This window comes from Salvelinus fontinalis, chromosome 25 (genome assembly GCF_029448725.1).
Source record: "Salvelinus fontinalis isolate EN_2023a chromosome 25, ASM2944872v1, whole genome shotgun sequence".
Taxonomy (NCBI): domain Eukaryota; kingdom Metazoa; phylum Chordata; class Actinopteri; order Salmoniformes; family Salmonidae; genus Salvelinus; species Salvelinus fontinalis.
Genome location: NC_074689.1, coordinates 18,072,547 through 18,100,129, shown reverse-complemented (window position 1 = coordinate 18,100,129; position 27,583 = coordinate 18,072,547). Strand labels below are relative to the sequence as shown.

Here is a 27,583-nt window from a genome sequence, read left to right as displayed (position 1 = left end):
GATCAGAAATACAGTGTTGACATTGTTAATACTGTCAATGACTATTGTAGTTGGAAACGGCTGATTTCTAATGGAATATCTACATAGGTGTACAGAGGCCCATTATCAGCAACCATCACTCCTGTGTTCCAATGGCACGTTGTGTTAGCTAAGTTTATCACTTTAAAATGCTAATTGATCATTAGAAAACCCTTTTGCAATTATGTTAGCACAGCTGAAAACTGTTGTGCTGATTAAAGAAGCAATACAACTGGCCTTCTTTAGACTAGTTGAGTATCTGGACCGTCAGCATTTGTGGGTTCAATTACAGGTTCAAAATGGACAGAAACACAGAACTTTCTTCTGAAACTCGTCAGTCTATTTTTGTTCTGAGAAATGAAGGCTATTCCATGTGAGAAATTGCCAAGAAACTGAACATCTCGTACGACGCTGTGTACTACTCCCTTCACAGAACAGTGTAAACTTGCACTAACGAGAATAGAAAGAGGAGTAGGAGGCCCCGGTGCACAACTGAGAAAGAGGACAAGTACATTCGAGTCTCTAGTTTGAGAAACAGACGCCTCACAAGTCCTCAACTGGCAGCTTCATTAAATAGTACCCACAAAACACCAGTCTCAACGTCAACAGTGAAGAGGCGACTCCGGGATGCTGGCCTTCTAGGCAGAGTTCCTCTGTCCAGTGTCTGTGTTCTTTTGCCCATCTTAATCTTTTATATTTATTGGCCAGTCTGAGATATGGCTTTTTCTTTGCAACTCTTCCTAGAAGGCCAGCATCATGCCTCTTCACTGTTGACGTTGAGACTGGTGTTTTGCGGGTACTATTTAATGAATCTGCCAGTTGAGGACTTGTGAGGCGTCAGTGTAGACAATAACAATGTCTACACTGTATTTCTGATCAATTTGATGTTATTTTAATGGATAAAAAAATGGCTTTTCTTTAAAAAATAAAGACATTTCTAAGTGACCCCAAACTTTTGAACGATAGTGTATGTTTTTAAGGATGTGCGTATGACCAAAAACTTTACTATTACTGTCCTACCAGCTATTGTCGTCTGGGGATGTCCCACTGTAATAACATATAATAAATAACTAATGAACAAATAAATAACTAATAAACCTGAAAATTAAAGATGCTTCCTCAGAGTAACATTATAGTTATAACAGACCAGTTTAATGATTGTCTCTGAGTCCATCCATGACTCACAACGTAACATAACCTGCTCAAACAATTAGCTTTTTGATGAATTAATGCTTTTTTTCATTCACTGGTTTTTCACTTTTACAAACATTATGGATAGTGGAAAACCAAATATTTTCTCAGATTTTGAACATTCAAAATAACTCCCAAAACATCCACTTTGAAGTGTTTTCATAACAAGATACATGAATCATACAGTGTTTGTTTGTTTCCATAGTTGCAGTTCAATATTCAAGTCATTGTTCATAGGCCTTCAGGCTTTGTCAAAAACATCCAGTTTTCCAGATACAAAAGTAATGGTCCTGTCAAATACAACTGTCTGCAATTGAACTGAAAAATAAACCTAAGATACATTCCAATGTGGCCAAGAAGTGGAATTCCTCAAAAACACTGATTCAAAGTAAAGCTTTTTAATTCCACGATTAACGGAATGGCACTAGATGCAAAATTACATTGAATTCACTGTCTTTGGTGGAAAGGAAAAATAAATGTTTTTCTGTCACAGTTTGGAGACCGTCAGTAGGGACTTACTGAGGTCCTTGGCCTCCCCGGCCGTCCTGACTCTCTCGTAGCCCAGGACAGCCATGGAGTGATGACAGTAGTCCTCCACCTGTTTGATCTGCTGGATGCTGAGCACTGTTCTCCATGCGCTGGCAGCCTGAGTGGCGTTCCTGGAGGACACTATGAATGGCTTGGAGGACGAACTAGACCCACCTGTCATGTTCAGAGCAAATGACTCAATGTCATGGTTGGTGGTGAGGTTGGCGAAGCGGTAAATGTTCCTCAGGATCTTCACAGGGTTTTCCACCAGGTCCTCATAGCGCACGGCCATGTACTTCCCTTTGAGCCAACTGGGAGGGTTTAAGGCAGTCCTCAGGGTCCGGGAGGTGCGGTCACAGATCACCTCCATGGCTCCGATGGAGTGGTAGTCTGAGCCGTCCTTCTTGTTGGCTTTGTGGTTGGGGTCTACGAAGGGGATCCTGCGGAGCTTGGGGTCCCTGCTCCGGACCACCTGCAGGTTCTCACGGATCAGCCCGTGTCGGGACTTGATCCTGGAGTTGGCCACGGCCCGGGGGTCCCTGACCAGGTGGACTACCTTCACGTCCAGCGACGGGTCCTCCATGAGGGGGGCTAGAACATTAACGTCCAGGATACGCACCCCTTTAATAACGATAGTGCTGTATTTGAGGCACTCCTCCTCCAGTAGTCTAAGGCTTTGAGGTGGACACTTTTTACACACCTTGTCGTCCACCATCCCTACCACCTCTTTCCTGTAGGCGGAGCAGAGGGGGTAGGAGCACACCACCTTATTCAGGGTGGCCCCAAAGAGTCCTAGGGAGGTAAAGTTCTTTCCCCCTGGGCTGTTGTACAGCTGGAACACAGAGAGATCACAGCGGTATAAGGAGCTGAGCATGTCCCTGGCTGCCCCCTGCAAAGACACTGCGTCTCCCGGGTACAGCTTCTGCCAGATGTGCCACATGGGTTCATACAGGAAGAACACTTCAGGATTTTGGTTAAACAGCTCCCCGAAAAAGGAGGACCCGGACCTCCATGTGGTCAGAACATAGACCAACTGTCTTTTTTTGGCCAGAGAGGGTCTGTAGAGGAACCGGATGTCTGATCTGCCATGATAGGTAGTGCTCCTCATCTGGTGATTGCACTGCTGGGGCTCTTTAGTCCATTTATAGTTGGCCAAGTTCAGCATAGTCAGCACCAGCAGCAAGAAATAGGCTATAAACAACACAATCCGCTTTCTGCGTAGCACCTTCATCACAATGCCGGGCTGAGCTATTATCTTGGTATGGTTCCTGTACGTTTTGAGCTTTCTCCCGTAGCCAGCATCCTTCTCCCAAGGCGCTGTCAACTTCAGTTGTTGATGGTATTGTTTCCCTCTCATCTGTAACCTAGGAGTGAGTGGCTCTCACCACTGACCGAAAGCTTCTTACATTTACAATAGGCGAACCCGTACAGCGTATTGAATATCTCCGGTGGGAATTGATACCGACCGAATCCAATGCTAAATTATTAGGTAATACCCCAGCCAACAGATTCGATATCACAATCCGATTCGCAATCCAAAATACGATAACGCAGCCCTGCCTTTACTGCAGTGCGCAAGGCTCTTCACATGAAAATGTTTCCATTACGGGTATTACAGTGCGTATTGCGTTAGGCCTGCCATCAAAAACAAAACAAAGAACCGTTCATGCAAACAATGTACGCCTTCCTTGACAATATTCAGTGTAGGCATTTCAGCCCAGTTAAAATCTGATGCGCACCGGTATAGATGGAGCCTATATGAACATTGTACCACAGCACACAAGTAATACGTTAGTAATTACGCACTCCAGCTTCTTCTTGAATAATACCGCTTGAATAATACTGCAGGTATATCTAGAGGTGAGTCTATTCGTCCAAAGAACCAAAGATTTCCATTATTCCCGATGTGCGGTATTGTATCTCCAATTGAAACAGGACTGATTTAATCAGAGTACAGGGAGAAAAGCCCTCCCTTCTCTTAACGCCATTGGAGCATGATAGGATACGTGCGTAAGCGAGTTACGCCCTTGGTTCTTCGGCACGTCTGTCAACAATGAATGCAACGCTCTCGAGACGCCCACATTTGAAAAAGGCAACAGTAAACATGTCGCCTCTCACGAATGATGCAGCGCCCCCGCTTGGGCCAATTGAGATATCACATGTGACTAATACATTTCAGTTCCGCAAATTTAAGTGAATTACTTTAGCTCTGGTCTTGGGCCAATCAGTGTTATTTTGTAAATGATTGATTTTTATGGCAAGACGCATCATTCACCGAAGTTTCGTCAACATCGGCCAAGTGCTGTCTGAGATATCGCGTGTGACTAACATACAAAGGCACCGACGGATGGAGACAGATCCACAGTCCCCTCCCCGAATTAATCGTGGGGGACAACAAAGTCTCACAGCAATGGTAGACGTCACGACTGTGGAAAATGATGCTGTTGTTAGGATAGAATAGAAATGGAACTGATGCTGCTCTGGCAGTGTAGTAGCATTGGGTCGACTCAGCTCCAGTCCGTTCATTTATAGACTTGCTAGTTAGCGCACTGTTATGCAACTAGGCTATTAGCAGAAATCTGTTACATACATTGTTTCAATGTTACAATGTATCATATCAATGTGTGGTAGTATTTTCAAATCGTATGTTTTGTTGCATTTTCAGGGAGAACAGACAATAGCCTACATTCAGGTCTGTCTCTGTGGGGAATGTTATTGATCATGTTTCACCATATCTGTCTCTTCCTCTCATATTGTGCTGGCCTAGGCAGCAAGTAATCGATAGCTCCCATTAGAGACATGTGTTTTGCCAAGTCTCAAGAGGTACTGTAGACCTGACGCCCGTTTGAAAACGGGACCAATGAAAGATAGACAATGAGAGCAGCTCCCGGTTAGAGCTGTTCAAACTGGCAACTGAACTGCCTATCCTGTCCTGTCCTCTCAATTCAATTCAAGGGGCTTTATTGGCATGGGAAACATATGTTAACATTGCCAAAGCAGGTGAAGTAGATAATATACAAAAGTGAAATAAACAATAAAAATGAACAGCAAACATTACACTCACAGAAGTTCCAAAAGAATAAAGACAAATGTCATATTGTGTATATACACCATGTTGTAACAATGTGCAAATGGCCAAAGTACAAAAGGGGAAAAAAAAAACATAAATATAGGTTGTATTTACAATGGTGTTTGTTCTTCACTGGTTGCCCGTTTCTTGTGACAACTGGTCACAAATCTTGCTGCTGTGATGTCACACTGTTGTATTTCACCCAGTAGATATGGGAGTCAAAATTGGATTTGTTTTTGAATTCTTTGTGGATCTGTGTAATCTGAGGTAAATATGTGTCTCTAATATGGTCATACATTTGGCAGGAGGTTAGGAAGTGCAGCTCAGTTTCCACCTCATTTTGTGGGCAGTGTGCACATAGTCTGTCTTCTCTTGAGAGCCAGGTCTACCTATGGCGGCCTTTCTCAATCGCAAGGTTATGCTCACTGAGTCTCTCTCACCAGGCAAATTGGAATCAGCTGTAATCTACTTTTTGACAGCTGTTAGTGTGGAATTGACAGGCATGGCAAGCGATGAACCCATATGTTTTAGAGGCACGGATCAAATGCCCAACAGATTGAAAATGATCCGCTCACATGTGTCAGTTCATGTGTTATTACACCAATGGCAGCCAAAAATGGGAGGGTTTGGGCATGTCTATTGGGCGTCCTACAGTTGTCCCAAGAGTTTTTAGTTCACTATTAGGCTAATCTTTTCCTGGGAGGATTTCTTGGTAAATGTGTATTTTTATTACTCTTAGGTTTTTGGATGCAGTCACTGCTGTATGCGCTGCAGTTGCTTTGCAAAGATTGCCATCTGCTGGGGCAAAGGGAATATTTCAATTCCTGTTGGGTGTGGTAAACCTTTGGATATTATGTAGGCTACTGCACTTGTTGTCAATTATTTATGACTTATAAAGAAATAAGTTAAATACACTTAATTGATTAATTGTTAAATTTATTATTTTAACTTTTATCTCTTATTCTTATCCATATTTTTTAAAACTGCATTGTCAGTTAGGGGCTCGTAAGTAAGCATTTCACTGTAAAGTCTACTAAACCTGCGCAAGTGACTAATCAAATTTGATTTGATTTGATTATTTGTATTCCAGATTTACGCCTAAAGTTATTTCAGGAGATATGTTTACTCAGATTAGAAAAATAAAACCTTTAACCTTTCAAGGGGAAATCTGCCGTTGCTACATCCATTTGTGGACTTATAAATGAATAATATGTACCCATTGATTCCTGAAGAACATAACTTCTAATTGCTTCATGAGCTTAGTTCATCTGTCGTACCCATCAGCTGCCGTACCCCATCATCTGCCGTACCCATCAGCTGCCGTACCCCATCAGCTGCCGTACCCATCAGCTGCCGTACCCCATCAGCTGCCGTAACCCATCAGCTGCCGTACCCATCAGCTGCCGTAACCCATCAGCTGTCGTACCCATCAGCTGCCGTACCCCATCAGCTGTCGTATCCATCAGCTGTCGTATCCATCAGCTGCCATACCCCATCAGCTGCCATACCCCATCAGCTGCCGTACCGCATCAGCACCCAGAATATAAACTTGTTCTACTCCAATGTTTGTAAACATGGTTAGTCCTTGCATCCATAGCGCTGTCTGAATTTGAGTGGTTACATTTCTCCAGCCCCGTCCTTTAGCTTTTTTTTTGCGAAACAGGTGGCGGGGGAAAACACTTTGTAATTGGTTCAACTGCTGATTGCCCCTTGTTTCAACGCCTCATGTTGAAAGATGCATGTGTGCACCATAATTATTAGCCCTCTTAGTGTAATTTTACCATCATTTATCCCAATCTTCCTTGGTTTAATGGTACAATGGCATGTTCATTACCTAAAAGCCCTCTGGTATTAAATGGTGCCGTATAGGCCTATGTGACATTTATCTGCAGTTACACTATGTCCTCAAAGTCATGCTGCTCCTAGACACATTGTCATTATATTGATCTAAAATGCTTTGTATCTTTGTCATCCAAATGTCTTTCTGTGAGGGAAGATGGGAAAGATCACATACAGGCACACACACACACACACAACGTGCTCATATAATTCCTGTCAGTATGAAGAAATTAGAGCAAGGTAAATAGCCAATTTGTTGAGATTTTATCTTATGACTGTGCAAATAGAAACTTTGAGACAATATTATTCAAAATTAAACCGCTTATTTGAGCATTATTATTGCAGACTATGATTGTAGTACAGTGTTTTGGAAATACTTCAGGGGGAACTTTATATTTACCTCTCTAAATATGATCACGAAAATTAATGGTTGAAAAACGATTAGAATCATTTCCCTTTATGACACGTCCGCGCTGGGTTTTAGTGGACCGCTGAGGATTCTGGCTGCACTGTGCCAGCGAGATGAGATTGAGCATGCGCAGCAGCAACATCATCAGGACCAGAGGACTGTCAGGAGCCTGCGAAGCGATGCGAAAAAATTGTGCATGTAAACACGTTGATGGAGAGTTCTATGTATGCACTGACTGCTTGCGGTATGTTTACATCTGATGAAGAATAGCGTATGTCAAAGGGTTATTACGAGGAAACAACTGGGAAGGTCGTTACGCGCGCCAAACGCCGACGCTGCGTAAAAACGGATGAAACGTTAGCAACAAGGATGCGACGACAATAATAGCTTACATATTTATTTATTTATTTATTCCGGGAAGACGTTTACACCTGCCGTTCTTTGGGGGGAAATACATGAACAGTCTTTTTGCAGTATATGTCATCCCATGTGACGGGCTTTCATGGTTAAATGGTCGCTGGCGCCTAGTAGTGGGATGCACATCAGTGTTCTGCCCTACTCCTTCTCCGTCGCAATGGCCGCTCTATATCAGGTCACGGACGTGTCCTCTCCGGATAAATTTCTGGCCCTGAAAGACGTGAGGGAGGTGAAGGAGGAGACTACTCTGGATGAAAAGCTCTTCCTACTGGCCTGTGAGAAAGGTGAGTTATTATAGGCTTCTAGGTGGATTCATTTATCAAAACAATAAATAAGTATATGATGTTATTAACATGGCATTAGAAAAACACGTGACTTTATGACAGCGTAATGTAACATGTTGTTTAAGAAAAGGTGTGAACATGTAGTCTTTTATTCTTTGAAACACTTCATGTCATATCACACTATTATTACCAACAGTCATCCTCTCTTACCTTATGATGGATGAGTGAGTATACTTTGGATGAATGCCTACTGCAGCAGCCCACATGTAGCTACACTGGAAGTTTGCCCACAGGGCTGAGTTTAATTTAACCTATTGGAGCTATATGCTCTTGTGTGGAGCTATATGCTCTTGTGTGGAGCTATGTGGAGCTATATGCTCTTGTGTAGAGCTATGTGGAGCTATATGCTCTTGTGTAGAGCTATGTGGAGCTATATGCTCTTGTGTGGAGCTATGTGGAGCTATATGCTCTTGTGTAGAGCTATGTGGAGCTATATGCTCTTGTGTGGAGCTATGTGGAGCTACATGCTCTTGTGTAGAGCTATGTGGAGCTATATGCTCTTGTGTGGAGCTATGTGGAGCTATATGCTCTTGTGTAGAGCTATGTGGAGCTATATGCTCTTGTGTGGAGCTATGTGGAGCTACATGCTCTTGTGTAGAGCTATGTGGAGCTACATGCTCTTGTGTGGAGCTATGCTCTTGTGTAAGCTTTGTCATGATTTTGCTAGCCTGTGACAAAGACTATATATGTACTGCATTCTGTATTCTGTCATCCAGGCCAAGTTGAACACACACACACACACACACACACACACACACACACACACACACACACACACACACACACACACACACACACACACACACACACACACACACACACACACAGAGAGAGATATCAAACACATGTACATAATTCCCATGAGAGGAGGGGTATAAAGACAAATAATTTCCATGTGTCAGAAGCAAGAAGCTATGATAATCGTAACAGTATCCTAATGAAATGAGATAGTATTTGAAATCAATGACAAGTGAAGCTGAGGTGGATGTTTTTATAGGGGCAAGCAGGTTGTCCCAGAGAGTCTCACCATATAAAGCCAGTATAAACATGGCTCAACAGACTATCCTTGTCCTTTGATGGAGATTGTTATTGTTACAGTAAGCTGGGAGTGTAGGGTGCTGGAGTGTTGGAGTGGAGCCTACTCTCTGTGTGCAGTGTGCAATCTGCGTCTCTCTCTGTGCATCTGCGTCCCACTCTCTTTCTGTGTGTGTATATGTGTGTGTGTGCGTGGGAGCACCCATGTGTGTGTGTGTGTGTGCATTCGTGTGTCTCTCTGTGTTCTTTTCTTTCTTTGTGTGTGTGTGTGTGTGTGTGTGTGTGTGTGTGTGTGTGTGTGTGTGTGTGTGTGTGTGTGTGTGTGTGTGTTTTTTTTGTTGCGTGTGTGTGATTTTTTTTTTCTTCTTCTCTGTGTGCATTTTTGTGTGTGTGTTTCTGTGAGTGCGCATTTGTGCGTATGAGTGCGTGTGCATTTTTATGTGTGTGTGTGTTGTGTGTGCTCTAATGTCACACTGTTCCAGGTGACTACTACATGGTGAAGAGACTGCTGGAGGAGAAGACAGAGCTCAATATCAACTGTGTAGACGTGCTGGGGAGAGACGCTGTCACCATCTCTATAGAGAACCAAAACCTGGACATCCTTAAGCTTCTGCTGGAGCACGGCTGCCAGGTAACACACACACACACAGACACAGAGGAAGATGCTTCACACAATGTAGCTTCTGGCCCTGCGCTGTTGACTATTTTACTATAACTATCTATCTATCCTGACTCTATTCTCTGTTGTTGTGTCTGTGGTTGGCCCAGACTCTCTCTCTCTCTCTAACCCGGTCCTGTTGTTGTGTTTGGTCCAGGCTTTCTCTCTCTCTCTCTCTCTAACCCGGTCCTGTTGTTGTGTTTGGTCCAGGCTCTCTCTCTCTCTCTCTAACCCGGTCCTGTTGTTGTGTTTGGTCCAGGCTCTCTCTCTCTCTAACCCAGTCCTGTTGTTGTGTTTGGTCCAGGCTCTCTCTCTCTCTCTCTCTCTAACCCGGTCCTGTTGTTGTGTTTGGTCCAGGCTCTCTCTCTCTCTCTCTCTAACCCAGTCCTGTTGTTGTGTTTGGTCCAGGCTCTCTCTCTCTCTCTCTAACCCGGTCCTGTTGTTGTGTTTGGTCCAGGCTCTCTCTCTCTCTCTCTCTCTAACCCAGTCCTGTTGTTGTGTTTGGTCCAGGCTTTCTCTCTCTCTAACCCGGTCCTGTTGTTGTGTTTGGTCCAGGCTTTCTCTCTCTCTCTCTAACCCGGTCCTGTTGTTGTGTTTGGTCCAGGCTCTCTCTCTCTCTCTCTCTCTCTCTAACCCGGTCCTGTTGTTGTGTTTGGTCCAGGCTTTCTCTCTCTCTCTCTCTCTAACCCGGTCCTGTTGTTGTGTTTGGTCCAGGCTCTCTCTCTCTCTCTCTCTCTAACCCGGTCCTGTTGTTGTGTTTGGTCCAGGCTTTCTCTCTCTCTCTCTCTCTCTCTAACCCGGTCCTGTTGTTGTGTTTGGTCCAGGCTTTCTCTCTCTCTAACCCGGTCCTGTTGTTGTGTTTGGTCCAGGCTTTCTCTCTCTCTCTCTCTAACCCAGTCCTGTTGTTGTGTCTGTGTTTGTCCCAGGCAACAGATGCTCTGTTAGTGGCCATTGACTCGGAGGTGGTGGGAGCTGTGGACATCCTCCTCAACCATCGCCCCAGGAGGTCCTCTAAGCCCTCCATCGCTGTTAGTCTCTTCTCTTCTCCACCATTGTATTATGAAAATAAATGGATTATTACCTGCCACAGCCAAGTGACTGTCCTGACCCTGTATTTTAGAGCAAAAAGTACAAGACATTATCAGGACAACTGAATGCTTTTAGAGGATTAAAGACGGCATCAATAACAACAAGCCTCTTCTCCTTTCCTCTCTGTCAGAAACTGATGCAGCGGATCCAGAACCCTGAGTACTCCACCACCATGGACGTGGCGCCAGTGATCCTGGCGGCCCATAGGAACAACTATGAGATACTGACCATGTTGCTGAAGCAGGATATCTCCCTGCCCAGGCCTCACGCTGTGGGCTGCGAGTGTACTCTCTGTAATGCCAAGAACAAGAAGGACAGCCTACGGCACTCCAGGTAAGATCCTGTAGAACACACACACACACACACACACACACACACACACACACACACACACACACACACACACACACACACACACACACACACACACACACACACACACACACACACACACACACACACACTCTCTCTCTCTTTCTCTGGGAAGGATTGAATAACCAAGTAAGTATTCACTATCATACATCCCCCAACATACATCATCTCCCTTTTCTGGGTTGACTGGCTGCATCTGAAATGGCGCCCTATTCTCTATGCAGTGCACTACTTTTGACCAGGGCCCATAGGACTCCCCTATATAGTAGTGCACTATATAAGGAACAGGGTGCCATTTAGGCAGGGTTAGCCTCTAGTTGCACAGGTGACATGTTGGTATAAATGAGGTAAAACGGATTTCAGTTTCCCTGCAATAAAATCGCCGGCCACTAGTAGGTCCTTCCCCAAAGATTATCCAACTTTAATAAACACTGGGAGGTAAGGACTACAGCAGTGGTGTAGCCTACAGGCAATACGGACATCATGTATTATTGATATCTAGGCTACATAGCACAATGATGTGAATCACACTGCTGCTCTCTCATTCAGCTATTTGCACCTTACGAATTGTGGATGTTGTGAATGTGGATGGCTGTTCACAGATGTACACAGAGTGTACAAAACATGAGTAACACCTTCCAAATATTGAGTTTCTACCCCTTTTGCCCTCAGAACAGTCTCAATTCATCAGGGCATGAACTCTACAAGGTGTCAAATGCAATCCACTGGGATGCTGGCCCATGTTGACTCCAATGCTTCCCACAGTTGTTTCAAGTTGACTGGATGTCCTTTGGGTGGTGGACCATTCTTGATACACACGGGAAACTGTTGAGCGCAAAAAACCCAGCAGCATTGCAGTTCTTGACGTACTCAAAACGTTGCTCCTGGCATCTACTACCATACCCTGTTCAAAGGCACTTAAATACAGTATTTTGTCTTGCCGATTCACCCTCTGAATGGCACACATACACAATCCATGTCTCAATTGTCTCAAGGCTTATAAATGCTTTAACTTTCTCATCCCCTTCATCTACACGGATTAAAGTAGATTTAAGTGATATCAAGAAGGGATCATGGCTTTCACCTGGATTCACCTGGTCAGTCTATGTCATGGAAAGACCAGGTGTTCTTAATGTTTTGTACACTCAGTGTATGTGTATTTTAACCCAATAATAGTCGAATTGAAGAAGTTTTAGATGCCTATCAATCGTTGTTTTTGCGACTGGGGGTGTATCCATTAAGGAAACCGTTTACTGTTGAAGAACCAAACAGAAGAAAACAGATAAAAATGTGAGTTTATTTTGGACAAATTCAGGTACGTCTCACCCCTTTTCATTCCGTTCACTTACGTTTAAGAAATGTTTTGGAACAGAATTGGCGTAATGAATATGCCCCTTTGGACAGCCAGAATAAAATGCGCTCTTGCAATAGCCGCATAGTGCGGATCCCAGCCTATGGAATAAAAGTTCTTCCCTTCTAAACTCCACCTTGGTATTGTGCTCCATACTGTCAAAAACGAGTTTAATTTAAGAAGACCACGAGTGGAGCTTTTATTCCTCAATCAAGACACATGGTCAAACTCGCAGACTTTTGATAGACTTAGACAGCTGCAAATTATCAAGATATCAAAGTGTCACCAACAAACATGTAAACCTCTGTATTCAAGGTATGCCATTCCGAGAGCAGCATTTATTTTTCAACTCAAATCAATGAGCCCAATCTCTCATCCATGACAACAAAATCATAAACAACAAGGTAGGCTAATTAGTTCTTACTTTTAGGGTTACGCTCAGGTTAAACAATTTGGCTTATCTATATTTCCATATTTCCAAGTCCTACTTTTGAAGATCAATGGGTATTAAATGAATTGGAATGACTGGAAATCTGACAGATTGTTTTTTTATTTTAATAAAACCTAATCGTATTATTATCTGTAGTAGAGAGCAATGGGTTAGAAGAAGCCTACATAACCAAACCTTAAAGTAAAATGCAACATCCATTTATGGCCAGCTACGTAAACTCTAACATTGATTTATCCTGCAATGGATGTCGTTCAATTGGTAATATCATTTTTGTCTTCTTCTAATGCCTTTTAAACAGGTTGACATTTATTGGGATGAGTCTTGTCCTTGATTCAGAAGCGAGAAGTTTCCTCTAGATGGGCCAGCTGCAGAGTCAAAATTGCCAATATGGTAAAAATGTATGAAAACAAAATGTTGCTTTTTGGTCTTATTTTAAGGTAGGGTAAGGCATTATGGGTTGGCAGTGTGGTTAATGTTAGAGTTAAGGTTAGGTTTAAAACTCTGCAGAGCTGCCTCCAGAACAAGATTACCGTAATTATGAAAAATGCTACTTTGCGCCTCTTAAAGGGAATATAATCTAGAAGTAACTGAAAGTAATCAGATTAAATTACTGAGTTTGGGTAATCCAAAAGTTATGTTACTGATTACACTTTTGGACAGGTAACTAGTAACTGTAATGGACTGCATTTAGAAAGTAACCTACCCAACCCTCCATTTTGGACACAATGACTGACTCCACTGACCAGAGCTGGATGACTTGTTTTACACAGACATTAGGAAAAACTTAGCACTCTTATCTTTGAAGCAATAGGACAATTTCTGGGTTTCTGTTTAGAAGTATTAGCAGGAATCAATGCTATGTTCTGCTTGGTGTTTATATTCTAACTGTATGACAGAAGCCTCCCACACAGCCCACTGTGAATCATCACACAGATCACAACAGCATGTCGATGGGAATAAGTTTTAAATAGATACAGAACAAGGAACAAGAAGTCAAATGATGTAAACTTTTAGAAACAGCTTTGTGACTCTCTTGTCTCTCTCTCTCTCTCTCCCTCTCTCTCTCTCTCTCTCTCTCTCTCTCTCTGTCCCTCCCTCCCTCCCTCCCTCCCTCCCTCCCTCCCTCCCTCCCTCCCTCCCTCCCTCCCTCCCTCCCTCCCTCCCTCCACCTACTCTTCCCTCCCTCTTGCTTTCTTTCTCCCTTTCTCCTTCCTTTCTCCTTATCTTCATTTTTCATTCCCTTCCTACCTCCTTCTCCCACAACTCTCTCCCTCCTTACTTCAACCTCCTCTCACCGCCCTCCCTCCCTGGCTCCCCTACCAACCCCCCAGGTTTCGTCTGGACATCTACAGGTGCCTGGCCAGCCCGTCTCTGATTATGCTGACCGAGGAGGACCCCATCCTCAGGGCCTTTGAGCTGAGTGCAGACCTCAGGGAGCTCAGCCTGGTCGAGGTGGAGTTCAGGTACGCCACACACACACACACAGACACACACACACACACACACACACACACAAACATCAGGTGAGTTCAGGTGAGAGCTTCTAGCAGGACACTCAAAGGCAGGGATCATCAACTTAAAATAATATATATATATATATATATATATATATATATATATATATATATATATATATATATATATATATATATATATATATAAATCTTAATCGGATGGTCGGGGGACCGCAAGAAGCCCAAACAGATAATATTTTATTTCAAACCTTCCTTACATTTGTATACAAATACATGCAAGTCTCTCTATTGTGCGTGAGAATAAATTCACACAGATTTCCAAAATTAAAATCACTTGGAGCTGATTTCCTGGTGTTTTTTTATAGTCTTTTATGTCCAACAATGAAGTTTGGGGGGGTTGCCAGTTGGGGAACCCTGCTCAAAGGCTTCCTTCCGTCAGTGGTGTAAAGTACTTAAGTAAAAATACTTTAAAGTAAGTACTACTTAAGCAGTTTTGGGGGTATCTGTACTTTACTATTTATATTTTTGACATCTTTGACTTTTAATTCACTACATTCCTATAGAAAATAATGTACTTTTTACTCCATACTCCATCCCTGACTCCGAAAAGTACTCGTTACATTTTGAATGCTTAGCAGGACAGGAAAATGGTACAATCCACGCACTTATAACATCCCTGGTCATCCCGACTGCTTATGATCTGGCGGACTTTGTAAATGATGTTGGAGTGTGTCCCTGGCTACCAGTAAATAAATATGTGCGGTCTGGTTTGCCTAATATAAGGATACTTTTGATACTTCAGTATATTTAAAACCAAACACCTTTAGACTTTTACTGAAGTAGTATATTACTGGGTGAGTATGATAGTTGTGTACTTTTTCCACCACTGCCTTCTATAGCCTTCTATAAGGGCTTGCTGTGTTTCTGTCCTATGACTGGTTTATGGCTGGATGTATGGGTATAAGGGATCTTTCAGATTCCACTCTGCATAGCTACTAGTTTCTCAATTAATTGAAGCTAAAAGACTGACAGGTGTTACTGATTGGACTATCCTGGCTAAATAAATTCAATGAAATGATATTACTTAAAGCTGGAATACGTAAACGGGGAAACAGCGCCACTGTTCACAGGAGCACCGTTGTTATTGTTTTTGTTTTGTTAATGAAACGGAGGAGAGGAGCATCCAGCGTTGTGCTCAAAAAAAGTCACACCTGCAATGACGTCAGAGGGGAAAAATGTATTTGTTGTTTGCAGTAACTTCTTTGTTTTTGTAATATCCCAAACGGACATAGCAGTTTCGCAGCTACGAATTTCAGCTTTCAGCCATTTTGCTCATTCTGTGTGTCTTTGACACCCAACCCAATTCACACAGGACACCGGTTAAGACAGGAGAAATACTCCAGATATAACAGACTGGCCCTAACCCCCCCGACACATAAACTACTGCAGCATAAATACTGGAGGCTGAGACAAGAGGGGTCGGGAGACACTGAGGCCCCGTCCGACGATACCCCCAGACAGGGCCAAACAGGCAGGATATAACCCCACCCACTTTGCCAAGCACAGCCCCCACACCACTAGAGGGATATCTTGAATCACCAACTTGCCATCCTGAGACAAGGCCGAGTATAGCCCACAAAGATCTCCGCCACGGCACAACCCAAGGGGGGGCGCCAACCCAGACAGGAAGATCACGTCAGTGACTCAACCCACTCAAGTGACGCACCCCTCCTAGGGACGGCATGGAAGAGCACCAGTAAGCTAGTGACTCAGCCCCTGTAATAGGGTTAGAGGCAGAGAATCCCAGTGGAGAGAGGGGAACCGGCCAGGCAGAGACAGCAAGGGTGGTTCGTTGCTCCAGTGCCTTTCCATTCACCTTCACACTCCTGGGCCAGACTACACTCAATCATAGGACATACTGAAGAGATTGAGTCTTCAATAAAGACTTAAAAGTTGAGACCGAGTCTGCGTCTCTCACATCGCTGCTAGACCATTCCAGAGAAATAGAGCTCTATAGGGGAGAGCCCTGCCTCCAGCTGTTTGCTTAGAAATTCTAAGGACAGTTAAGAGTCTTGATATGTATACAGTCTTGATATGTTCATCAATAGAGAGATCAGGGTCCAGAGTAACGCCGAAGTCATTCACAGTTTTATTTGAGACGACTGTACAACCATCAAGATTAATTGTCAGATTTAACAGAATATCTCTTTGTTTCTTGGGACCAAGAACAAGCATCTCTGTTTTGTCCGAGTTTAAAATTAGAACATTTGCAGCCATCCACTTCCTTATGTCTGAAACACAGGCTTCCAGCGAGGGCAATTTTGGGGCTTCACCATGTTTCATCGAAATGTACAGCTGTGTGTCATCTTCATAGCAGTGAAAGTTAACATTATGTTTACGAATGACATCACCAAGAGGTAAAATATATAGTGAAAACAATAGTGGTCCTAAAACGGAATCTTGAGGAACACTGAAATTTACAGTTGATTTGTCAGAGGACAAACCATCCACAGAGACAAACTGATATCTTTCCAACAGATAAGATCTAAACCAGGCCAGAACTTGTCCATGTAGACCAATTTAGGTTTCCAATCTCTCCAAAAGAATATGGTGATCGATGGTATCAAAAGCAGCACTAAGGTCTAGGAGCATGAGGACAGATGCAGAGCCTCGGTCTGACGCCATTAAAAGGTCATTTACCACCTTCACAAGTGCAGTCTCAGTGCTATGATGGGGTCTAAAACCAGACTGAAGCATTTCGTATACCTTGTTTGTCTTCAGGAAGGCAGTGAGTTGCTGCGCAACAGCTTTTTCATTTTTTTTGAGAGGAATGGGAGATTCGATATAGGCCGATAGTTTTTTATATTTTCTGGGTCAAGGTTTGGCCTTTTCAAGAGAGGCTTTATTACTGCCACTTTTAGTGAGTTTGGTACACATCCGGTGGATAGAGAGCCGTTTATTATGTTCAACATAGGAGGGCCAAGCACAGGAAGCAGCTCTTTCAGTAGTTTAATTGGAACTACTGAAAGAGCTGCTATGTCTTCCTCCTCTTCTCTCATCTCCTCCTCCCTTCTCCTTCCCACTCCTCATCCTCTTCCCCCTCTCCTCACCTCTCCTCCTCCTCTTCCCGCTCTCCTCTTTCCCCTCTCCTCTTGCCCTTCTCCTCTCTTCTTCTCCCTCTCCTCTTCCCCCTCTCCCCTCCTTTTCCCCTCTGCTCTCCTCTGCTCTCCTCTTCCCCCTCTTCCCCCTCTCCCCTCCTCTTCCCCCTCTCCCCTCCTTTTCCCCTCTGCTCTCCTCTGCTCTCCTCTTCCCCCTCTCCCCTCCTCTTCCCCCTCTCCCCTCCTTTTCCCCTCTGCTCTCCTCTGCTCTCCTCTTCCCCCTCTCCCCTCCTCTTCCCCCTCTCCCCTCCTTTTCCCCTCTGCTCTCCTCTGCTCTCCTCTTCCCCCTCTCTCCTCCTCTTCCCCCTCTCCCCTCCTTTTCTCCTCTGCTCTCCTCTCCCCTCCTCTTCCCCCTCTCCCCTCCTCTTCCCCCTCTCCCCTCCTTTTCCCCTCTGCTCTCCTCTGCTCTCCTCTGCTCTCCTCTTCCCCCTCTCCCCTCCTCTTCCCCCTCTCCCCTCCTTTTCCCCTCTGCTCTCCTCTGCTCTCCTCTTCCCCCTCTCCCCTCCTCTTCCCCCTCTCCCTCTCCCCTCCTTTTCCCCTCTGCTCTCCTCTTCCCACTTTCCTCTCCTCTCCTCTCCATGGTTCCAGGAATGACTATGAAGAGCTGGCTAAGCAGTGTAAGATGTTTGCTAAGGATCTCCTGGCCCAGGCACGTAACTCCAGAGAACTGGAGGTGATCCTCAACCACATGGCCAATGAGGACACAGTGGACAAGAGAGGCCTGATGGAGGAACGCATGAACCTCAGCCGGCTCAAACTAGCTATCAAGTACAACCAGAAAGAGGTGAGACTCAAAATAACTGTCCATCAAGTACCAGTATGTTCAGGTAATTCTTCTAAAGTTTTCCAGAAATCCTTCCTTGGAGGATTCCCAGACCTGGGAATTTTGCAACCCTAGGTATTTGGTATTTTATTAGGATCCCCATAAACTGTTGCAAAAGCAGCAGCTATTCTTCCTGGGGTCCACACAAAACATGAAACATTACATAATACAAAACATTAATAGACAACAGCAGCTCAAGGACAGATATGTAGGCACACGTAGCCTACATATCAATACATACACACACACTATCTAGGTCAAATAGGGGAGAGGCGTTGTGCCGTGAGGTGTTGCTTCATATGTTTTTTGAAACCAGGTTTGCTGTTTATTTGAGCAATATGAGATGGAACGGAGTTAATGGCTCTATATAATACTGTACGCTTTCTTGAATTTGTTCTGGATTTAGGTACTGTGAAAAGACCCCTAGTGACATGTCTGGTAGGGTAAGTGTGTGTCAGAGCTGTGTGTTAGTTGACTATGCAAAAATTTTGGATTTTCAACACATTAATGTTCCTTATAAAACGAAGAAATTATTCAGTCATTCTCTCCTAAACTCTTAGCCAAGAGAGACTGGCGTGTTTAGTATTTATACCAGCCCTCTTATTACAACGAAGAGCAAGACGTGCCGCGTAACTAGGTCTTTCCTTGCTGCACTCAACCACACGACTGGACAATAATCAAGATAAGACAAAATTAGAGCCTGTAGAACGTGCTTTTTGGAATGAGGTGTCAAAAAGCAGAGCATCTCATTATTACAGGCATACCTCTCCCCATCTTTACAACCATTGAATCTATATGTTTTGACCATGACAGTATACAATCTAAGGTAACGCCATGTAATTTATTCTCCTCAGCTTGTTCAACAGCCACACCATTCATTACCAGATTCAGCTGAGGTCTAGAACTTAGGGAAGGATTTGTACCAAATACAATGCTCTTAGTTTTAGAGATGTTCAGGACCAGTCTATTACTGGCCGCACATTCCAAAACAGACTGCAACTCTTTCTTAAGGGTTTCAGTGCCTTCATTAGCTGTGGTTGCTGATGCGTATATGGTTGAATCATCAACATACATGGATACACATGCTTTGTTTAATGCCAGTGGCAGGTCATTGGTAAAAATAGAAAAGAGTAGAGGACGTAGAGAGCTGCCCTGCGGTACACCACACTTGACATGTTTGACATTAGGGTAGCTTCCATTAAAGAAAACCCTTTGAGTTCTATTAGATAGATAGCTCTGAATCCACGATATGGCACATAGATTTTTTCAAGAACAGGTTATGGTCAATAATATCAAAGGCTGCACTGAAATCTAACAGTATAGCTCCCACAATCTTCTTATTACCAATTTCTTTACACCAATCATCAGTCATTTGTGTCAGTGCAGTAGATGTTGAGTGCCCTTCTCTATAAGCATGCTGAAAGTCTGTGGTTTGTTTTGTTGACAGAGAAATAGCGAACACAATTTTTTCCAACAGTGTTAAGAGCTGGCAGCAAGCTTATTGGTCTGCTGTTAGAACCAGCAAAGGCCACTTTACCACTTTTGGGTAGTGGAATTACTTTGGCTTCCCTCCAGGCCTGAGGACAAAGACTTTCCTCTAGGCTCAGATTAAAGATATGACAGATAGGAGTGGCTATAGAGTCAGCTACCATCCTCAGTAGCTTTCCATCTAAGTTGTCAATGCCAGGAGGCTTGTCTTTATTGATCGATTACAATAATTTTTCCAACTCTCCCACACTAACTTGACAAAATTCAAATTTACAATGCTTTTCTTTCATTATTAGTTTTTTATGCATGAGTACAATGGCCCACTGTTCGTTGTTGGCATTTCCTGTATTGTGATCACTGCATCCAATGGGTACGGATACAGCTTTAGAACAAGGTTCTACAGTATTAGTAAGAATGTGGGGCCTCCTGAGTGGTGCAGTGGCCTAAGGTACTGCATCGCAGTTGCTAGCTGTGCTGCTAGAGATTCTGGTTAGAGTCCAGGCTCTGTCACAGCCGACCGGGAGACCCGTGGGGCGGTGCACAATTGGCCCAGCGTCGACTGGGTTAGGGGAGGGTTTGGCTGGCAGGGATGTTCTTGTTCCATCGCGCTTTAGCGACTCCTGTGGTGGGCCGGGTGTAATGCACGCTGACACGTTCGCCAAGTGTACACAGTGGTGCGGCTGGCTTCCCGTGTTAAACGGGCATTGTGTCAAGAAGCAGTGCGGCTTGGTGGGGTCGTGTTTAGGAGGATGCATGGCTCTCTACCTTATCCTCTCCCAAGTTCGTACGGGAGTTGCAGCGATGAGACAAGACTGCAACTACCAATTGGTCACCATGAAATTTGGGAGAAAAAGGGAAAAAATAAATACAAATAAAATAAAATGTGATTTATATATTATGTGGATGATCTTGTTCCTGTAGTGTTTGTAAACACCATGGTAGGTTGATTAATAACCTGAACCAGATTACAGGCACTGGTTACAGTGAGAAGCTTCCAGCTTGATGAAAACCAGTCAATATTTAGGTTCCCAAGAAAGTAGACCTCTCTTTTTAAATCACATACACTATCAAGCATTTCACACATATTATTTAGATACTGACAGCTTGATGAAAACCACTCAATATTTAGGTTCCCAAGAAAGTAGACCTCTCTTTTTAAATCACATACACTATCAAGCATTTCACACATATTATTTAGATACTGACAGCTTGATGAAAACCAGTCAATATTCAGGTTCCCAAGAAAGTAGACCTCTCTTTTTACATCACATACACTATCAAGCATTTCACACATATTATTTAGATACTGACCGTTAGCACTTGGTAGCCTATAGAATCTCCCCTAAAGAAAGAGTTTTAGATGTGCCAAGTGAACCTGCAACCACAACGCTTCAATAACACTTGACATAAGAGGCTCATAGTGTCCATTATATAGAAGCAGAAAGAGGTGAGGGAGGGAGGGACCACTCCCTCAAATGCATTAGCATACAGCGCTAGGCTAAACAAATAAAAATGATGAATAGGTGGAAATCGTTGACAGTTGAAAGCACTGTTTTTATAGCAGGCATCATTTATATTTCTATATATACAGAACATACATCATGTGAACAGTTTGGGCTGTTTTATTGTAGCCTACACAGACAATAGCAGACTGCTAGTTGTAGCCTACACAGACAATAGCAGACTGCTAGGTAAAGAGGGTGATTATAGTGAATTATGAATGACTATTCATCATACATAAAACGGGAAGTCCACAACATCTGTTTTTCCTGTAGTTGTCTGGTGGAAATATGACCCTGATTTAGCTATGGTCTCTCCAGGCTACATCCAACCGAGGACAGGACCAGCTCAGACCAGAGCAGAGACAGAGAGGCAGAGACAGACTGTTATGAGGGTGGATGTTTGAAGCTGTTCTTTTATTTATAACTGTGCTTGCTCAGCCTGGCAGGTTGTGTTTGGATTTATATTTTATATCACAGTGAGGCTCGAGCATGCTGCTACCATTCTGTCTCACATTGATAAATGATGCTAATAAGAGCTCCTCTAGTACCAGAACCTGGAAGAGAGAAAGAAAGAGGGATAGAGAGAGAAAGAGAGAGAGGGAGAGAGAGAACTTGTGCAGCAGAGCCCTAAACACTTTCTCTTCATAGCCTTGACTGAATCTGTGTTTGATAAACATGCCTCCTATTTCTGTTTTGTATCAGTGGTGGTATGTGATCACAGAGGATAACATTAGTACCGTTTGTTATGACTGGGAACAAACCATAAAGATGGGATCATGTACAGTTTTCCACAGAAAACAAATCCAAGGCAAGACACATGATAAACAAGCACACTGTTGACAATGTGCATGTACCGTATTCTGGAATGAATTACCATTCTGAATAACCCTTTACTTCTTCTCTCTTTGTTTCCCTGTTGACTCCTACATCTCCATCCACATCATTGTTCTGTGGCGCCTCCTACTGTCCCTGCATGGCACCACCTCCTCCCCACCCCCTCCAGTTTGTGGCCCAGTCCAACTGCCAGCAGTTCCTCAACACCGTCTGGTTCGGCGAGACGGCCAGCTACCGGCGTAAACACACGTGTTTGAAGATGTCCACGGTACTGAGCGTGGCGATGCTGTGGCCGCTGCTCTCCCTGTGCTACCTGGTGGTGCCGCGCTCCCGCGTGGGCCATATCATCCACACGCCCTTTGTCAAGTTCATCATACACAGTGCCTCCTACTTCACCTTCCTCCTGCTCATCAACCTGTACTCTCTGGTGTACAACGAGGGCAAGAAGAACACCATGGGTCCTGCCCTGGAGATGATCGACTACCTGCTCATACTCTGGATCATAGGTGAGACGTCCTTCCATCTCCTCTCCCCTCCTCTTCTCCTGCCCTCTCCCCTTCTTCCCTCTCATCTCCACTCCTCTAGTGTCCTCTCCCCTTCCCTCCCCTCCGCTCCTGTCCCCTCCCCTACTCTCGTGTCCTCTCCTGTCCTCTCTCCTCCCCTCCTCGCCTTCCCTCTCCACTCCCCTCCTCCCCTCTCCTCCCCTCCGCTCCTCTCCCCTCTTCTCCTGTCCTCTCCCCTCTTCTCCTGGCCTGGCCTGTCCCCTCCTGGCCTGTCCCCTCCTCTCCTGTCCCCTCCTGTCCTGTCCTGTCCTCTCACCTCCTATCCTGTCCAGTCCTCTCCCCTCCTCGCCTTGCCTGTCCTCTCCTCTCCTGTCCTGTCCTCTCACCTCCTGTCCTGTCCTCTCACCTCCTATCCTGTCTAGTCCTCTCCTGTCCCCTCCCCTCCTCTCCTGTCCCCTCCTCTCCTCTCCTGTCCTGTCCTCTCACCTCCTATCCTGTCCAGTTCTCTCCTGTCCCCTCCCCTACCCTCCTCTCCTGTCCCCTCCCCTCCTCTCCTTTCCCCTCCTCTCCTCTCCTCTCCTGTCCTCTCACCTCCTATCCTGTCCAGTCCTGTCCCTGGATCATCATTTTAAATATACAGTGGGGTCTGAAATTATTGACACCCTTGATAAAGATGAGCAATAATGACTGTATAAAATAAATAATACAACTTTTTTTCCAAAAGTTAAGGGTCAAAAAGATTCTTATAAATAAAGTGGTCAAATGTTTGGCAGTTCGTCCAATATTCCTATCACGCAATGACTACATCAAGATTGTGACTGCTTTTGTCAGTTAGTTTTGGTTGTGTTTCAGATGATTTTGTGCGCAATAAAAATGAATGGTGAATAATGTATAATGTCATTCTGGAGTCACTTTATTGTAAATAAGAATATAATATGTTTCTGAAGACTTCTACATGAATGTGAATGCTACCATGATTACAGATAATCCTGAATGAATCGTCAATAATGATGAGTGAGAAAGTTACAGAGGGTCAAAGATCAAACCCCCAAGACATGCTTACCTCTCACCATTACCAATAACAGGGGAGGTTAGCATTTTATATCAAACCCCCAAGACATGCTTACCTCTCACCATGACCAATAACAGGGGAGGTTAGCATTTTATATCAAACCCCCAAGACATGCTTACCTCTCACCATGACCAATAACAGGGGAGGTTAGCATTTTATATCAAACCCCCAAGACATGCTTACCTCTCACCATGACCAATAACAGGGGAGGTTAGCATTTTATATCAAACCCCCAAGACTTGCTTACCTCTCACCATGACCAATAACAGGGGAGGTTAGCATTTTATATCAAACCCCCAAGACTTGCTTACCTCTCACCATGACCAATAACAGGGGAGGTTAGCATTTTTGGGGGGTTATGATCTTTGACCCTCTGTAACTTTCTGTGTCATTATGACTCCGTAATGACCCAATACATTATTTACCACTCATTAGTATTGGCCACAATATGATCTGAAACACAACCAAAACTAACTGAAAATGCATCCAACAAGCTTGATGTAATCATTGCATTATAAGAATATGGGACCAAATACTAAACTCTTGGTTACTTTATTTATACAAATCTTTAGGGGTGTCAATAATTTTGACCCTTACATTTTTGAGAAGAAAAGTATTACTTGTTAACATAATCTCTTTCAATTAGCAATTGTATTAGTATACAATAAAATAATGTCACATTTTTTTTGGAGCATAAAATAAGGTCACTATTTGAATTATTTATTTAAAACAGTCATTTTTGCTCATCTGTATGAAGGGTGTCAATCATTTTGGACCCCATTGTATTTTTGGGGGGTGTATTTTCATCTTATTGTGACAGACATAGATGAGGGGTAACGTGTATGTGCTGCCGGCAACAGTGTTACCTGCTAGCCTCAGGCACAGGTAAGAGATCATTTACAGTGCCATCAGAAAGTACTCACACACCTTTTACATATTTTGTTGTTACATTTGTTACAGTCTGAATTTCAGATGGATTCAATTGAGATTGTTCTCTCACTGGCCTACACACAATACCCCATAATGTCAAAGTGAAAATATATTTTTCAGCATTTTAAAAAATGTATAAAAAATTGTTATGGCAAGCCTAAATAAGTTCAGTAGTTAAAATTTGATTAACAAGTCACATAACAAGTTGCATGGACTCACCCTGTGTATAATAATAAATAAAGGTTAAAAAAATAATTTAAATCAAATGTATTTATATAGCCCTCCCTACATCAGCTGATATCTCAAAGTGCTGTACAGAAACCCAGCCTAAAACCCCAAACAGCAAGCAATGTGCACGGTGGCTAGGAATAAACCAACTAGGCCAAAACCTAGGAAGAAACTTAGAGAGGAACCAGGCTATGAGGGGTGGCCAGTCCTCTTCTGGCTGTTCAAATGGTCATAAATGACCAGCATGGTCAAATAATAATAATCACAGTAGTTGTCAAGGTTGCAACACGTCAGCACCTCAAATTTACATTTTTTTAAAATTGTGTTTAACATGATTTTTGAATGTCTACTCATCTCTGTACCCCACACAAACAATTGTCTGTAAGGTCCCTCAGTCGAGTAGTGAATTTCAAACACAGATTCAACCACAAAGACAAGGGAGGTTTTCCAATGCCTCTTGGTAGATGGGTAAAATAAAATAAAAAGCAGGTATTGAGTATCCCTTTGAGCATGGTGAAGTTATTCATTACATTTTTGGAGGGTGTATCATTATACCCAATCACTACAATGATGCAGGTGTCCTTCCTAACTCAGTTGCTGGAGAGGAAGGAAACTGCTCAGAGATTTCACCATGAGGCCAATGGTGACTTTAAAACAGTTACAGTTTAATGTCTGTGATGCGAGAAAACAGAGGATGGATCAACAACATTGTAGATACTCCACAATACTAAACTAATTGACAGAGTGAAAAGAAAAAAGCCTGTACAGAAAAAAAATATTCCAAAACTTGCGTCCTGTTTTGGCACTAAAGTAATACTGCAATAATGTGACAAAGCAATTAACTTTTGTCCTGAATACAAAGTGTTATGTTCTGCGGCAAATCCAACATAAAACATCCCTGAGTACAACTCATCCCTGAGTACAACTCCCGAGGGGCTTAAATCTGCTTGAAAAATCTATGACATGACTTGAAAATGGTTGTCTAGCAATGATCAACAACCAATATGACAGAGTTTGAATAACTTTTTGAAGAATAATGAGCAACTATTGTACAATCCAGGTGTGCAAAGCTCTTAGAGATTTACCCAGAAAGACTCACAGCTGTAATTGCTGCCAATGGTGATTCTAACATGTAGAGACTCAGGAGTGTGAATACTTATGTAAATGAGATATTTCTGGATTTAATTTTCAATACATTTGCAAACATTTCTAAAAGCATGTTTCCACTTTGTCAATATGGTGTATTGTGTGTAGATGGGTGAGAAGAAATATACATTTTGGATTCAGGCTTTAATAACACAACAAAAGGTGGAATAAGTGAAGGGATATGAACACTTTCAGGAGGCACTGTATGTAACAGCACAAAAATACTGTTGATGTATGGCATTGGCTCAATTCCAGAAAAAAACTAAAGGTTAGTCCTCATTGGTGGAGTTCAGCAAGCAGGACTTCTTGACTTCTCATTGGGCTAAAACCAGACTTGAGTATAACTTCCTGTATCATTTCCTGCCCTCCTTCTGTGACAATAGAGTTTAGGGTCACACTGTCTTTGGTTAGTCCACAACAGATGCTCTGTAGAAGATAATTTAATCAAATTAAATAGTAGAGAATAGCAACGCAGTGCATTGATTAGCATAGACCAGACAAGACCAGACCAGACCAGATTAGAATATGCAGCTGTGCAGTGAGTAACCCAAGATGCAGAATGTCCTCTCTATACCACCCTTTCTGTGCTCTGGTACTGTAACAATCTGTACCAGTCTGCTATCATGATAATGGCGCCTGAGGGGATGGCTGCCATTTTACGGGCTTCTAACCAACTTTTCTATTTTGTGTGTTTTTCTGCATTGTTTGAAACGTATTTTGTAAATAATGTTGCTACTACCGTCTCTTATGACCGAAAAGAGCTTCTGGACATCGGAACAGCGATTATGCACCTCGAACTGGACAAAAAAATAATATTTAATGAGCGACGCAAAGGATGGACTGCTTCTCCAAGATCAGTTCCAAATCCTCGTCATTCGTGTGAAGGAAAGACGGAAATAAAGGGGGCGGAGATCAGGGTCCTTTGTGAGAATTTGTCGGTGAGTGGGTAACCCACCTCTACCATCTGTTTTATTGGCCAACGGGAAATCACTGGAGAATAAACTTGATGATCCCCATTCGAGACTACCCTACCAACGGGACATTAAAAACTGTAATATCTTATGTTTCACCGAGTCATGACTGAATGACGACACGGATAATATACAGTAAGCTGGCTTCTCCGTGCATCGGCAGGACAGAGCAGCTACGTCTGGTGAGATGAAGGATGGGGGTGTGTGTCTATTTGTCAATAACAGCTGGGGTGCGATGTCTAATATTAAGAAAGTCTCGAGGTATTGCACACCTGAGGTAGAATACCTCATGATAAGCTGTAGACCACACTATCTACCAAGAGTTTTCATCTATATTTTTCATAGCCGTCTACTTACCACCACAAACCGATGCTGGCACTAAGAACACACTCAACGAGCTGTAAAAGGCCATAAACAAACAAGAAAATGCTCATCCAGAAACGGTGCTCCTAGTGGCCTGGGAATTTAATGCAGGCGAACTTAAATACATTTTACCTAATTTCTACCAGCATGTCACATGTGCAACCAAAGGAAAAAAACTCTAGACCACCTTTACTCCACACACAGAGATGCATACAAAGCTCTCCCTCGCTCTCCATTTGGCAAATCTGACCATAATTATATCCTCCTGATTCCTGCTTACAAGAAAAAATAAAGCAGGAAGTACCAGTGACTTGCTCA

General features: G+C 43.4%; 2 protein-coding genes across 2 annotated transcripts in view; one reads left to right on the top strand and one right to left on the bottom strand.

The window, feature by feature from the left end:
- Positions 1-1,148: 1,148 nt before the first annotated feature.
- chst2b (carbohydrate (N-acetylglucosamine-6-O) sulfotransferase 2b) lies at positions 1,149-3,727 on the bottom strand. The gene has a single exon (XM_055881493.1). The coding sequence runs from the start codon at positions 3,092-3,094 to the stop codon at positions 1,697-1,699; it is 1,398 nt and encodes a 465-aa protein (XP_055737468.1). The 5' UTR covers positions 3,095-3,727; the 3' UTR covers positions 1,149-1,696.
- Positions 3,728-7,168: 3,441 nt separating this feature from the next.
- Positions 7,169-27,583, top strand: part of trpc1 (transient receptor potential cation channel, subfamily C, member 1) — a 33,623-nt gene continuing 13,208 nt past the window's right edge. Inside the window, exons 1-7 of the mRNA XM_055881490.1 lie at positions 7,169-7,756; positions 9,334-9,482; positions 10,436-10,537; positions 10,729-10,931; positions 14,104-14,235; positions 17,994-18,189; positions 22,222-22,558. Coding sequence (XP_055737465.1) covers positions 7,558-7,756; positions 9,334-9,482; positions 10,436-10,537; positions 10,729-10,931; positions 14,104-14,235; positions 17,994-18,189; positions 22,222-22,558 — 1,318 coding nt within the window. The 5' untranslated portion in view covers positions 7,169-7,557. The remainder of the gene's footprint in view (positions 7,757-9,333; positions 9,483-10,435; positions 10,538-10,728; positions 10,932-14,103; positions 14,236-17,993; positions 18,190-22,221; positions 22,559-27,583) is intronic.